Here is a 15915-nt window from a genome sequence, read left to right as displayed (position 1 = left end):
ACCAAAATGTTGCCACACAAAGCCAATACAGGGCAGTAAGCTCTTCTGGAGTGGCAGGACTCTCTCCTTTTAAAACTGTATCACTTGACAGTAAACTTGGCCAAACAAAATAAAAATTGATCTAAGATTATGCACCTCCCTTGAAGAGGGGAGCCCTAGGCTGCTGCTCTGCTATGAGAACTATTTCTACATTTAATGCAGTGTTCAGTGTGTTTGTTCCTATGTGTTCCTTCTCCCAGATGATAGGTGATTTAATTGCTTCACTACAAAATGTGCTCCTTACTGTTCCTCTCTGACCAATGCCTTCTCTCAGGCTGGAGAAGATTAGGTTGTACATAAGCCTTGGGCTGTTATTCTGCACCACAGAGAATACTCAAGTGAGTCTTTTTTACTGTTTGCCTTTATCTCTCTTGGTATAGCATGCCTTTTGGCACTCAGAATGGCAATTATTAGAAGTTTGTTCCCAGTAATGAATACAGAGTATTAACTCTATGGTTAATGCCACGTAGAGTGAAGAGTAGAGTGAAGAGCCTCCTTGCTCACTGCTAACTTGCTGACATCTGAGAAATGGTATGGTTACATACCGTTGGTGTTCAATTTGTGCTAAAATTGTAAATAGTCAGTTTGAAGGTTGGTAAGCTGTTTGGGGAGCTAACACATGACTATGATATATGCAGGATGAAAGTAATTTGAGATTAATTTCTTTCTATAACTCAGCCCTGGTAACATTCTTTGAAGGAAATTTAATACATCATCTTTGTTGTACGTGAGATCTGTTTTGTTAAAAATAGGGCAAAGTTATAATAGGATTTGATCACCCTGACTGGAGCATTGTAAAGAAGGGGCCAGGCACTAAACCATTGATGCTTAAATCAGGGAAAAAGCTAGTTAGCTTCCCTGACATTAAGGGAATGAATTTTTAGAAAGCCATTCATTGATATCTGACAAACAGCTTGAAAGGGATGCCAAACCCTCAGGGTTTCTGTCATGAGCCTTAAAACGCATTTGCATATTTTTTGCGTAGAAACAGGAGCTTGGGCTCTGTTGCCAAACTGCAGAACTAAAAGGATGCAAAAAATCTATCTAGTCTGAAGGGCTCTGAGGGGGAACTTCATAATCAGAATTCAAATGTGTGCAACAGATTAGGAAAATGACTTCAAATGGGATTTCAGTCATATCTCAGAGAGAACCACAAATCCTGAGCAGATCGGTAGGCAAAATACTACCTGCACTGCCATTAAAAAGCTTTTTTTCTTCTCTGGGCATTTCTCATGTGAAAATTAGCTCGCTGACATCAACTGATCACACAGATTAATGTTGTTTAAGGTGCTACTGCTTAGTTTTCTTGTTATGAAATGCAATTTTTCTAACAGTTTTGATTTCTCTTTCTCAAATTGAAAACAGTATCGTCATGAATAGGACCAGAGTGATGGACGAATAAAGAAATGATGATCCTCTGCATACAGCCAGTGCACCCAGTGGTCCAGTTTTTTAGCAGTTTAATGTCCTTCCTAGCTATACCATTTACTGTGAGTTGTTGTGGATTGAACCAGGAGTCCTTGGGCCTTGAAAGGACTGCAGGGTACCTTGCCAGGATGGGCAGCTCTGCTGAAGTGCAGAATCTGTGGCAGTGTGAGCTGGACTGTTTTAACTCCTGCTGGTGGGCTTCAGCTGGGTGTTTGACTGGGAAATGTTAGCATCTGTGGTGTGGTCCACACACAGATACAGCTACACTGGCCCCTCTGGTGTCCCTCATGCTGCTGTTATGCCTGCCATTTTCATTGAATGCTTTCCTTTTCTGGTTCCAAATATTATTCTTTTGTTTCATGAAAGGAAAATGCTTTCAAAGACAACAAAGCATTTGGGGCCAAGATTGCATTTAATGTACAGGTGATGTTTTGTTGGCAATATCCTCCATATCATGGGCTAACTATGCTTTTATCATTTTGAGGAGGAAGCTGATGACTGCAGAGGAATTCATGATGCGTGAAAATGCCATATAATTTTTAGCATATAAATTTACTCTCTGGTCATCCACCCACCCAGGCAGTAATGTGGGTGAAGTTCTGATTATATTAATGGAGAGCTGCCATTTAAATTTCCCATGCATCAAGCAAACAATAGACTTTCATTGCGTATACATGGCATTGCCATTGATCTGATTGATTTTGGGTTGCAGTGGTGGATGTGGTCAGTGATGTGTGAATTAATAGGAAAGGCACAGTTAACTCTTTTCATGAATGTCTATTAGTCAGGATTGTCTTTGAAATAAAGGGCTAATAAGAAAATCAGTATTGATACAGTCAGATGACAGCCCATAATGATTATGTTGTTAGAAAATAAATAAATTATCTGTGACTTAAGTTACGGATTTGTGCAACACTGGTGGGGTTTTAAAACTGTAGAAAAAGATTGGTATCGTATGTTCTTTAGAGATCTGGCTCTATTTCTCTTTGATGTGACTTTGTATCTCTTTACCCTTCATTTTCAAGGCTCACAGAACGGCAGCATAGGTTGACAGAGATTTAAAACACAAAGAGCGTACATGGCTTCACATAATTCTCCTACAGAGAATTGTGGTTAAGACTAAATGGTGGAGGGGGGGTCTTTCAGTAGCTCAGAAGAAATGCTTTTGCCAAGTTTGTGTGACTGGAGTCAGATCAGGAATATTAGGCATGTCTCTGGCCTCTTGGAAAGATGATCTGAGCACAAGGCTGTTGGCAGAGCTGCTTCCTTAAAGTGAAGCTCAGGTTTGCTGGGTTGCCTGGTTTTGTGCCTTGTCTGCAGCTTTCCCTGGAAAGGGTGGTGGAGATATCTGTGCAGGATAGCCCATAGCTTGGTGAGGGTGCTCCCCGGAGGGGTGAATATGTGAAGGATGCTGAGACTGAGTTGGTGGTCGGTGGGGGGCTGTACCAGTGGAACAGGGTGGGATCCTGGGATGGCAGCCATTCAAGGCACCTGCACAAACGAAAGTTATCATGTTTCTAATTTTTGCGAGTAAAATTATCACTTGTCTAAGATGTATGGGGCTGTTTGGGGCAGATCTCGTTCTCATACTTAAAATTGAAATCCATTTGTGGATCTGGGTCCTAGAGTCTGGCAGAGCTGCGGAAGCTGATGAAAATCAAAAGACTTTAGCTTCAGTGTGTAAAAGCATTAAAGCATTATTTTGAACAGCAGCCAAAAATGGGTTTGCTTCACAAAGGTAGTTTTCTAATAAAGGTCATTTGAAAATATATTCCATGTTCAGTGACACACTGGTTTAATTTCTTGATAGAAGAATTGTGAAACAAATATCCTGCTTTCTGTATAGTCCAATGGCCAGCGTTTATACAGAAATATATTTGTAGCAATTTTGGAAGGACTATTTTTTATATAATTAAGTATCTTTTTTTCAGTAAATAGGGAAAAATTTACTTCTGTTTTCACATTGGTTTCCATAATTTTGTTTCCAGCAGAGTCAAAATGTCAGACAAAAGTGATTTAAAAGCAGAACTTGAACGCAAAAAGCAGCGTTTGGCTCAGATAAGAGAAGAAAAGAAACGGAAGGAGGAAGAAAGGAAGAAGAAAGAGGTAAATATGCAAAAGCACCTTTTAGATAGCTCGTGCTTGCAGAAGGTGCTTGCTGAGGTTTTGACATCTCAGTATTGTATACCCCAAGGTATCTGTCATGTGGAATGAGATCCTCAAACCCACATCAGTCTAACCTTAAAATCAAAATGCTTATTTTTAGTCAAGAAAGTTGGAGTGAGGGATTTGCTTTTAAAACCAACGCACTGTCAGATGACAACAGTTTAGACAACATGATGTGTATGTGTGTGTAGAAAGAAAAATTGATTTGCCACAATGCTTTTTCCTGGGCTCTCCTTCGATGGAATGGGAGTGGAGAGTGGGGAAAGACAGAAAGAGGGCTCACATTTTTTTCAAGCCATTACAATCTAAATATGTATTTTTGTACTCTGAAGGCTAGTTTGATTACTAGCTAAAGTAGCAGATTTACAATTATTATTCTCCAGTAAAGTAAAACATAATTGCAATTGCATTTTCATCTTCTGGCATGGGTGCATCTTTCAGTTCTGTTAAAGTTTGATTGACATATTAGTTTATTTGTCCTTGACAATATGCATTAGGTTTTTCATTAAGGGATTTGTACTTCTTTTTATTCAGTCACTTAGTGGAATAGAGGTGAGAATTGACAGGGAGTGGATATTCATTTTCATGCAAAGTCAGAGAAGCATTAAGTGATTATGTTTCCTTTCTTTCAAATGTCAACACTTACTATAGTTTAAAGCACCTGTTATCCTTTACTAATAACTGGTTTCCTTTTAAACTGACACTTTAATATTGTACATGAATTTCATGGAATTACTGTGGAAATGTGATGTGATCCAAGAAATCAGCATTCCAGTTTTGGCTGTCTTTTAAATCTTTTTCATTTGAGGCATTTTTGTGCAATTACCAGCACACCCCCCAGTGAGGCTCCTGGAGTCACTAGGGGAGTCTTCTGTAAGCAGAACTTTAAACGTTAACATTTTCAGTGTTCATTACTAGCCTGCTAATGAGTTAGAGGGAAGGGAGCCAAGCTAATGGCTCAAGGAAGCTATTAAGTACTTTCCTTTGTCTCCTGCCTCTGATTTTATGCCTCGTGGAGATCTTGTGGTGGTTGGAACTTTCCATTGGCCCCAATAGCCAGATCCAGCTTGGGACACCCAGCTCTACATATTATGCTGCAGTGCCTAACTGGGGCTGTAAATGGGGTGCACTGCGATGCCTGACGGCCTCCAGGAGTGAAGTCTAACATTCACTTAGGTGCTTAGCCATGTACACTGGTGCAGAAGAGTTGTCTACAACCCTGTCTACTGTGAGATACTTCAGGCTAGCTCATGGGAAGAGGTGAGCACAGGGACGTGCCTGAACTTTGTTTTTGTCTGTAAAAGCAATGTTCCTCTACGTCCTGGCTGTGTCCAAACCAGAGAACATGGGGATGCTTCTGAACTTCAAGGTTTTCTGTTGTGCCTGCACCAACATCAACACCAGGCTGAGGCACTGTGCAAGTGCCCTGTGCCCCACACTCTGGTTTCAGGAGAAATGAAAACCTCTCTGTGTGGAGGCTAGATAGGATCAGCCGATAGAAAAGCAACCTTAAGATCCAAAGTATAGAGGCAGATGCCTCCAGACATTCTCTATAAGAACTATGCTGGGATTGCTGTATTTAAGACATGACAAAAAGATAGACCCAACCACTTGCATTTTGTTTTACTTGCATTACTGGTTACTGCACTAGACTACAAAGTGGGACATGGGTTCAGTTCCCTCATCTGCTTGGGAGAAGGGCTGCAAGCCTGTTTCTTTCAGTGGAGTGCTCTAGCCACGAGGCTGGGGTATCGGTGTTTTCCTTCCACCCTACTAAATTGGGGAATGATGAGCCAAATATAAGAGATTCTGGCTGATGCAGATTTTGCTCCTCCTATTTCTAGGTCCCGGTAGTCCGAAGGGGGAGGAGGCTAATGTGTGAAAGCTCCAAGGAGGTATAGGTATCTAAGCAAAGGGGGAGGGATCTTATGGACCATTAGTTTTGGCTGTTGGTGCCCAGGGCTGCCAGAATTCTATTTTAGACACATTAGTCCTTTCCTTGGCTCCTGTTAGATGTTGAAGTTTATGAGAAAGTATTTTTATTGCCAACAAGTGCTTGGGACCAAATGTAGGCCCTTAAGCTACATCACTGAAGTCCAATGGAATTTTATTTCTTGATCCTGGAGGAAGTAGGAAGGGGCCATTTTTATTCAGGGTAATGATATCTGTTATTCTATGGTCAGCTTTTATATTAGCTGAAGTTGCATAAGTTGCATCTGATGACTGAGAGACAGAAGATTTCCATCGGTGAGCTGTAAAAATCCTTGCAAATATCCTTGCAAAGACCAGTTTTCCCATGCATTCAGGGAAAAATATTGTTACTGATATATACAGTATAAATTATCTAAACGTATCTAAGTGAATTTCAAAGTGTACCTAAGCAGTGGTGCATATAAATATTTTCCACACACTTAATTGCTAGAGCTGATCATATGTGGATGAAACTTTTCTGGTTTGTTTTGTTTTAACTCAGGCTGATCTACAGCAAAAGAAGGAGCCAGCTCAGGAAGATTCTGACCTAGACCGCAAAAGACGAGAGACAGAAGCTTTGTTACAGAGCATTGGTATATCTCCAGAACCACCTCTAGGTATTTAAGTGAAGCACACTGTAAAGCATTCAGCTCTGCCACAATGAATGCATTCTTTCTATTAAAGCATGCTTGGCTTTTTTGATTTTTGGCTGTATTAGTGAAGTGAACTCTTCTGTTTGAATGCCTGCCATACCATTCACATATACCAGATCATGGCATTTTGAGTACTTGTCATTGCCAAAAACATCTGTTTCATCTCTTCAAGAAATTTTTGTGAACATAATGCAGGTTGGTTTTGCATACCAGCAGTGATTTCTTTTCTGATGGACTGTTTTATCTTCTGTCACATCTATCTGATGACCCACAAAATATTATAAATGCTGTACTTCGTTAGCCCCAAGTTTTGTTTCGAAAATTCACATTAAGCGTTTGCTAAGGAAGGAGGAGCGTAGTCATGTGGGAGCTCCCATTTATTTTCTTTTAAAATCAAGCAAAACTGGAGAGGGGCAATAAAAAGACAAATCACAAATAGCAAAAAGCTTATCATCAGATCATTACTGTAGATTTTAGCTCTGGTTTCATGTGCTTGACCTCTTTTTGGTTTTGATGTTTCATTTCTAGAATCTGAAGTCCTCAGTTTAAAAATACACGGGGCAAAGTTTATAGTACCTGAATATTGGTTACCTTGATTAAGTTCTGTCTCACCTATTAGGTGGCCCTAAAGTAAGAAATTTCCTTCCTTCCTTCCTTCCTTCTTTCCTTCCTTCCTTCCTTCCTGTGCTTTCTTCTCCCTTGAATCCAGAATCACTCTCACTCTTTTAGCTGAAATATTGGCTCCTCTGGAGGTATCAAGCCTTGTCATTAAATTCATTGGGGCTGAATCTAGGATTTTACCCCTAGATATTCTTGCCTGTAATATTTAGGAAAAACTCCAAATTTGACAAAATACTGAAGCCTTCATTTAGGAAAGGACCTTATACAGATGCTTGGGTGAATATGCAAGTAGATTGTGACATTCTGAATTGGGATTTCAATTCATAACTTGCATCAACCAACATTTATTGAGAAAAGTTACTATTTTTATAAGTCATGATATAGTGACCGAAGCTTTTAAATACCACTTCTCAGAAGAAATGTGTGACAAGTAATGTTAAGGTTATTTTTATGTATCATAAAATATGTTTTGTAAATTATATAATGATATCGTAAAATCAGATACATTTTTAATGTTTTAGCATTTAAAATACTCATTTTTATCTAAAAAAGAGGATATATTTCCTTATCATATTATTAACTAAACACATATATTCATGTTGCAAATTATCAATTCTTATCTTAGTTAATTATTTTGTGTGTGATACTGTCAAAAGGCCATGAAAATTCACACATAAGATGATTCATTTTAGTTAAACAATAGTATTTTGTCCTCTTTCATTCCCTGTATATACAGTCACAATTAATATACAAAGGAGGCTTTAATTCTGCCTTCACATAAGGATATGATATCCAGATCCCACTGTGAATATGGAATACATAAACAGCCACGACATACCTGTAACCTGCCAAAGGGCTGTCATGAAGATGAATTCACTTTTCATGCTGCAGTCATTTCTGCGACAGTCTCTAGTGAGAATCTGCATGAAATGTTTGACCACATGGAAAATCCAAATCTCTTGACAGGTCTGTCATTATACATTATAGAGCATAACAAAACAGTTTAAAGTTTTACTCTGTTAAATCTATAAAAGGAAATGCACATGATTTAAACCAAATGGGAAACTTCACTCTTGCATTAAAACCTCTTTTTGTGTTTTATTCAATGTGGCTGCTTTGAAGAATATTTGCATTAAATCTTGACTGGAGCCATCTCTGCATTTTAAATATTTTTGAGAAACCATTTTAAAAGAAATCAGGATATTCTTACTTTTTTATTTATTATTTCCTTGCTGAAGAGCTTTAACTTGGGCTGACCTTGAGCTATGAACTTCCTTTCCTGTTTCAGGAAACAAAACTGCCTTTGCATGAAATATGCTTCAAAAGCCCTGGCAAGCCAAAGGGAAAATAATTTCTAGAGCTTGGGCAAATAGTATGTAAACCAAGGGAAACTTTTCCTTGAGTGTTGAAATCATGTCCCACCCAAAATGGAAATTTTATATGACCTAAATTACTTAAGAAAACACAACTACTAAGCAAACTAATGTGTATTCTCACCATCTTTGGGAAATGATTTTAACTTAGCTGGATTTCCTTATTTAGCTTTTATTTTTGATGTCATTTCCACACTGCAGCCTTAGACCATATCTAATGGACACTGGCTTTTGATTTAAATTAAAAATTTGGAAAGTATGCTTGTTCTATTGCCTACTTGACTTTTCCAGAAGAGTTCACTTAGTTTTTTGACAAGACAAGCCCCTGATATTTCTTCATACCTTTAAAATCTTCTGCAAGTCAACTTTAAACTATATCCAAGAAAACAAATGCTATTTTATTTCCACAGATATCTCCTCCATTGATTAGCTGTAGATTCCCATTGGGCTTTCAGTCCTGTCTAAATTCATGTCAGTTTTAACACTTCCAAAAGACTTAAAATTCACTTGACTCTCTTCCTTTTCTTTTTCTTTCCTTCCTTATTTGCTTTCACCATTTCAAACTCTCCTACTCATTCATCCACTATCATTTTGGTCCATTGGTTTTGATTTGTCTGACACTGCTCTTCATCAGTGCAGTCGCTGCATGTGTTAACATGGGATACCTGTTATTTTCATTATTTAGTCCCAACCCCTATGTCTCCCTCTTCGAAATCAGTGAGCACACCCAGTGACGCAGGCAGCCAGGACTCGGGAGATCTGGGACCCATAGGAAGGTAAGACACAGAGTCAATAACGTTGGATAAGTGTGGGGTTTATTCACTTTGCTCTTACTTCCCCATTTTTAAGTTTGTGTCTGTAAATGCGAACATGCCGTAGCAAACGTGTACTTTTGTTTCTGCATTTTCCACTGTGCGTTACCATCCAGTAAGACTGGTCTCAGATGTGAGGTAAATAAATGCATGCAGCAAGTGGATCTTAAGCTATGAGCACCAACCTCATACTGGAAGCAAGAGCTGAATTTGCCGTCCTAAAATGGCTCACAGAAAGCTGTCATTCTGTGTGCATATACGCTAAAACCAGGGGGAAGTGCCCAGTGGTAGAACCTGTTACTCATGTGGGTTATCTTTGTTCACACAACCCGTCCCCTTGGACGTCCTCCCAGGTGTAACGCCAGGCTGCCTTGGGTTCTTGTGCGGCTGCCCATGGCAGTGTGTGGCATTGCAGTGGCAGGGAAGAGCTTGTGCTGAAACGCCCCAGGGCCAACTGGCAATTCTGCCTTGGAAGCTGCAGATATCAGAGAGTTTCATGCAGAATGGGAGGGAAGCAGCTCTCTTCTTGTTGGAAAGGGGTGGTGGGGTGTGCGTAAGGGATGGGCACAAGAGGAACCTCCTTATCTTTGTTCGTACGGCTGAAATAGGAAATGAAGTGGCAGTCAGTGAATAATTCCTCCTCTGGAGTAGAAAAGAAAGGAAAGGAGGATGCTGCTGGTAAAGGCGCATATGTTCAAATAAGAAGAGGTCCAAGCAACTATACTCTATATTTTGAGAAATGTAAAACATGGGTCCTAACAGTTCTTTTTGTATCAAACTACTTCAACATAAAGCTGAGCTGCCAGCTCATCCAAATCTGTGAGCCAAGACTCTGCTAATGGCTTGAAAACACAGTGATTGTTCTCCACAGTTAACAGTTGTCAGGAGTAGACACGATGCCTTTACAGACATCAGCACTAATGTCACCAAAGCTTCAGGTCACCAGTTTTCATACCACACCAGCCTTCTCCTTAGAAAAATCACAATTCTGTAAGCTGAAAGTCTATCGGGTCCCCCTTCAGCCAGATGCAGACACTGTATGTTGTGATGTGCAGGTTGCACAGATGCTGCTGAAATCTGCTCAGCCCTTCTCCCAGGTCTACCCTCTACAAGAAATGGAGGTTGTTAAGTAGGAAAGCCCTAGCCTGTAAGATATGGCAGTTCAAAACACAGAAAATAGTGTAATGCTACATTCATGAATAAGTGCAGTAGACTTCAGCAAATCAAAGCACTTCGAGCAGAACAAAAGTTGTTTTTAAGCAAAGTATAGCTTGCTGTTCAGGATAAAGTTATTTCCCGCAGCCCTACATGCAGTTATGACAACGCTGGAACGGAGTTTGTCCTTTTCAAAGCTCATGACATACTGCATTGTGGGCTTTCATTTTGGCTTGTTGTGGCCATACTAGGAATTCAGTGGGAATCCCAAGACCTTGTTTGTAGTCCACCAGTTTGCTTGCCATCCTCTCTGGTATTGAAAGAGCTGTTTTGTGTGTCAGGAAGGCCACTTGCAGGTGTTTGCCTGGAGTGACTGTTTTGTGGTAATGGAAATGCGATAATGTCTGCTCCAGGCCCTGTGGAATCTCTGTAACCTGTGGATAGTATTGGGTGGCAATTAGTTAAATTAGTTTGTCACTGGGTGCAGGTAGATGCGCTCAGTGTGTATTTGTGTGAATGAGTGCACTCAAGCAGGCATGTGTGATAGAGCAGTCAAACTTGGAGAGGAAGATGTTGGTAGACCTGTCATCACAGCGGGTAAACAGGATGACACCACCTCAGCTGTTTTCTCTCTGAGAGACGCCTAGACCGTATTTCTGACTCCTTTTGACTACTGCATATATGAATGCCTGTTTATCTGTATAAGCAAGGTTATCTGCTTCACCTTAATGTATGCTTCCATTTCACTGCCTATGATAGAGAGGGCACTTTTGCTGGATCCCTTGTCATGCCATCGTGCTTGTAAGATCTTCCTCTTTTCCTCATCCTGCTACGAATTTGCTGTACAACAGTAGACTGAGCACAGGCATTAGGGAAGAGCATATTAGGTCCTAAACCGCTAATGCCCCAATCTCAGAGATCACATCTCGTCTGTTGTTGTCACTGCTAACACTGCTGCAGAAATAACGAGCTTGCACAGGCTGGCAGAAATCCTGCATGCAATCTGATTACTCATCGCTGAAGTGTTCTCCAGAGGAAGATATGGATATTAAAAAAAATAGCTGTTAAGTCATAGGTTTTGGTTCACTATAGGAGGGAGGCCCTGTTGAAAGCTTTGAAGAAAGCAAGAGATCTTCATACATTCCCATTTGAGGCAGCAGTTTCTGGTGCAGAACTAAGTTGGGTTCACACTTCTATGAGCTGTTGGCACTTCTGGTCCTTGTCAGACTTAATCTATTGGTCCCAATATCACCAACTATATCTGAGGTATGTTTTGATTGGCAAGCACCTGTGATTTCTTACAGAACAGTAAACACAGTTTAGCTAGAAATTCAGGTTTCTAACATACACTTTTCAGGAAGGACAACTGGACAGTGTTAATTAGTTGTTGCCCTGGAACCACAGACCTCACTCAGTCTTACTTCGCAAGATGAAAACTAACTGGTAACTTGGTCACCAAGTGTAATAGTTATATGGGGAGCAAAAGGGCTCCACCAGGCAATGTGTAAGAGCAGCAAAGTGTTTGGCATTGAAGCTGGACAAATATAAAACCAGAAAAACTTTGTAAAATTTTAATGGTGAGACAAATCAATCGCTAAAGCAATTTACCTAAAGACTCTATTGGATCTTATATCACTGGACATTTCTCCAGTGATAATGCAGATTCAGGATAATGTGCCTGCCCAACAGGCAGATAATAGGTCAAACAATAATTCATTCAGAAAAGTCGTACAGCTTTTTTGTTGCACAGGAAGAAAAGCTCTGTGGTCACAATGGTCCCTTCTGCCACACGATCTATAGACCAGTAGTGCTGCTATCCTGCAGGACCATTGTCCGTTATCTCTAGCACAATAGCTAGAGCAACATTGTCTTTTCCCTGATGCCATTAAGCTTATTAGGAGAAGGTGTGGGATGGACTGTGTAATAGCACTAAATTATGGAACCATTTCTGTCCTGTGCAGCCCAGGTTTCTATGGGTTTTTTTGCTGCTTGATCTTTAGTACCATGTTGCTATTCGTCATAGCCTTTTCACTAGGGATTACACTAGGTTTCAGGAGCATTCCAGCTTCCCCCTGAGCCATGACAGCAACTGTAAGAATGCGCAGGTGTTAGATGAATAACGGTGCTAGAAACTACTGACAGTTTTCTTTGAATGCTTTCAGCTGGACAGGAGAGCCAACTGGTTTTTTAGGTGGTCTTGGGGATCAATTCTGGGTAGGCAGAGGGGTGTTATACTTTTTACCATAACTGTGGGCATAAGAAATGGTTTGGTACGTGATGCTCTTAGTTATCAGGCTGCTCTGAACAATTCATCAGAGCCCTCTTGCCCGTCTCCACATTGCTTTGCACACCCCACTTCACTTTTCTGATGGCTGTGCTGCTTGTGCTACACAGATAGGACAGGAAAATTACATCACAGCCTGAACAAATACCTGTCTCTGGATAGATGGGTTATTGGTTCACAGGGCTTTCTGTTATGATGTATTCAGACGTGACTCATTTTCCACAGGACAATGTGGCAGGATCCCATCAAGATTCTCCTTGGAATAGAGTATGCTTGGCTCTTTCAGGATAAATATTTTGTTTTGTTTACTATTTTGTAAGCATTTTGCTGATGCCCAGTGTGCTATTGCTGATGGTCAGCTTATACAGACATGCACAACTGAAATGTAGATTTCAGCTAACTAGAATTGAGTAAATGTTATGAAGAAAGGGGCTGAGGTAAAGGCATGTGCTGAGAGCTCCTGTGCTGTAGCATGGTATGAAACACAAATTTGCCTCTTCTGAGCTATTAATATGGAGTTTCTTTGTGGTAACTCTATGCATCTCAGCCCTCCCTAGCAGATACTGTGAACTTTTGCTACCTTAGTGTGCCAGAAAGGATGCTAGCTAGGATGTCATGAAACACTGCCCATGGAGAGGCATATTTTACTACTCAACATACCTTAGACATGCATAAATCTCATCTTCTGAGCACTCACAGCCATGAACTGCATGTTTGTGTCATCTGAGGGAGTACACAAGGACAAACCTTGTACAGTGCTTCAGCCAGACAGTGCAATACCCAGTCTTATGGGCTGAGCAGCTCTCTGGAAAAGCCCTGGTACCCTGTCACAGGTAGAGCCAGAGCACTAGGGTCAGTCTGTGCTTTGCATGCCAGCTCAACATAAGATAGCAGAAATACATCTGTGCTGGAAGGCTGCGCTTCTGTGGCTGGGTAGCTTTCATGTGCTAATACTAGCCTGCATTGGTATGTATGCTTGTATTACCTGCACAGTGTCCATGTGTTCACCCTGGCATATTGCACGCTTGGAGGAGTTCCATTTGTGGACCAAGGTGTGATTTATCTGTGTTGCCCATTTTTTCCCTGTATCCTTCACTGCTCCCATATGTTCCCAGCTAGCTTCATTACCCTACAATGGTAGGTTGGCACAGTAGCATCCCATTTATTGTTGAGCTGGGTTGTGTGTGCGTGTGTGCAGTGAAGTCCCATGCATGCAGCACTCCCCTCTATGCATTTTGTACTGGAACATGAGAATCCCATTAGACTGCATATAAGGTTTCCTGCCTTCCATCTGCTCAGTAAACTGCACCAGGCTCAGCTGTCTTGCATGTGTAAAGGTTAATGGTTGCCTTTCTTTCTGCAACAGCTTCATCTGTGCTCTTTTACTTTCTAACTTGCATATTTTGCTGCCCATACGTTTAGATACCTGATTATTTTGTGGGCTCCCATAAAGGCAATGGTGATAGGAAGCATTCTTCATCTTCTGGTAGCTTCTTTCAGAGGATGGTTACTTCAATGCGGTGTTTTAGCTGCTGTAAAATAATGTAAGGTGGATTATTTTGTACTATTTCTCTCACAGTCCATTGGTTTTGGTAGGTTTGGCTACAGCTACTCATTCTATAATTATTGTTCTTACTTGGATTAGGGCACTACATAATACTTAGTTTAAATGGTTCTTACCTGAATTATGTTATCATTCCATTGATATCACAGTTTTGAGATGTGTTCGATGCACTGAAATCGCATAGCTTCCTTCAGTGCATGAAGTTTACTTGCAGTAAAGCAGGGTTAGTCCTTATTTAGATGAAAGCTGTAAATATTTAATGAAAGTTCCAGTGAGAATGAGTTTGAACATAGCATTAGGTAGCAAAGAAAAGAAGAACTAAAGGGAAATCTGATTTCTCAAAGAGGTTTTGTAGCAGTAATATGCCATTTTTGCAGCATTAATATGCTGTAGAAGTTAGGCCACTCTGGAATCCTGATTGCCTCATCATCACTACAGTTTTTTATTTCTAGATAAAATACAGTGCATGAGCAATCCTAGAAATAGAACAGCTCTCTGTAATGCTGGAGGACTTTTCTCTGAGGAGCAATATCACCTTTGGCTTTGGCTGTTGGCATAATTTTTTGTCCACTATGTCTGTTCATCTTGCAGTTACTGTGGCCTCTGAATGTGTTCCCAGTTGTATTCCAGAGAACATAGTAGCAGCTGTCACTTTAGGTTGGATGTCTTTACTGATAGAGAGTCAAGAGCACGTCGTCTTCTCTCTCATTCTATGTTGAAGTTTGCTGACAATATTAGTCTGCATTCGTGTATGTTTTCATCAGACGAGATTCTGAGTTGCTTCTATCTACCGTGGCCACTCTGAGCAATTTGTGTGTAAAAAGAAATACACTAGGATATGTCAGAACATGTCATTATTGTATTTACACTTTTACAGTTTTGTATTTAATCTTGTTCACTGTCAGTCAAGTTAAAAAAAAAAAGGCATCTCTAGTTAAGAAGTGTATTCTTACCACATAATACTTAAAATCACAAAGATTTTGTTTGCTGATCTCTCATGAGTGTATCTAAATTTCACAAAAGTCTTTAGGTTCTGTGCTTTTTAGGCTTTTTGCCTGAAATATCAGACTTGAAAACTCAGTTTTTATTTTCACTGTTTTATTTTTAAACAGCTCCTTACCTAGTACAGTAATATAACATATTGACAAGCTGAAGAAAGAGTATCAGAATGCCATTCTCCCTTTTAAATGTCTGCTTTGCTGTTTAATTAGACAGATAAAGAAGGCAGAAGAAGGTGGATCCTGGTCTCTATTTCATTTATACGGGAAGGCTGGATTATTGTAGTAGATCGTCTTTTACAGTCCATGCAGCTTATTTCCTATCTTCTCTTTAGCTACAGAAAACATTTCTTGTAGACATTAACAAAACCATGTTTCTGTACGATCTGCTGAAAGCACTGCTAACATAACTGTATCGCCTAGGGCTTAGCTACTTTATCATTAAGTAAATGCATTTGACAGGTTCTGTGCAATGATGCTGTTCCATCAGTGCCGCTCAGCTTTGCATTACCAGCATTTCATTGTGTTACCACGTTCACAAATGATAGGCATCTTTCTTCAAATGCGACCAGTACAAGTGAGCCTGTGTTGTATTGCCTCAGGAGCAGCAGCCGTAACAGTTTAGTAGCAGTTTGGGGGTTTTTTACGGTGTTTTTTTTAAGATGGGTTTATATGTACAAAATGGCTTTTAAATGGCTGGTTTAGTGGCATTCGTATTTCATAAATGGGCTGAGCCAAAGGGAAGCACAGGACAATGTAAAGACTCTGAGGGAGCTACAAGAAGGACCGAGGGAAGAAAACTATTTTATGGCAACCTTCGCTTGAATGGTGTTTTATTCAGAAAAAGAAGG

General features: G+C 40.3%; 1 protein-coding gene across 7 annotated transcripts in view; it reads left to right on the top strand.

The window, feature by feature from the left end:
- Positions 1 to 15915, top strand: part of DYNC1I1 (dynein cytoplasmic 1 intermediate chain 1) — a 200565-nt gene that overhangs the window by 15209 nt on the left and 169441 nt on the right. For 2 of the 7 annotated variants that reach the window (XM_030009794.1, XM_030009791.1), the window contains exons 2-4: positions 3456 to 3573; positions 6107 to 6221; positions 8970 to 9027. In XM_030009794.1, the coding sequence (XP_029865654.1) occupies positions 3466 to 3573; positions 6107 to 6221; positions 8970 to 9027 (281 nt within the window). In that variant the 5' untranslated portion in view covers positions 3456 to 3465. Of the gene's footprint in view, positions 1 to 3455; positions 3574 to 6106; positions 6222 to 8885; positions 9028 to 15915 lie in introns of all 7 variants that reach the window. The other 5 variants (XM_030009793.1, XM_030009789.1, XM_030009790.1 and 2 more) reach the window with 3 other exon arrangements.

The sequence above is a fragment of the Aquila chrysaetos genome, chromosome 3 (assembly GCF_900496995.4).
Source record: "Aquila chrysaetos chrysaetos chromosome 3, bAquChr1.4, whole genome shotgun sequence".
Taxonomy (NCBI): Eukaryota; Metazoa; Chordata; class Aves; order Accipitriformes; family Accipitridae; genus Aquila; species Aquila chrysaetos.
Note: the sequence above shows the minus strand (reverse complement) of the source record. Positions and strands in the feature narration are given on the sequence as shown.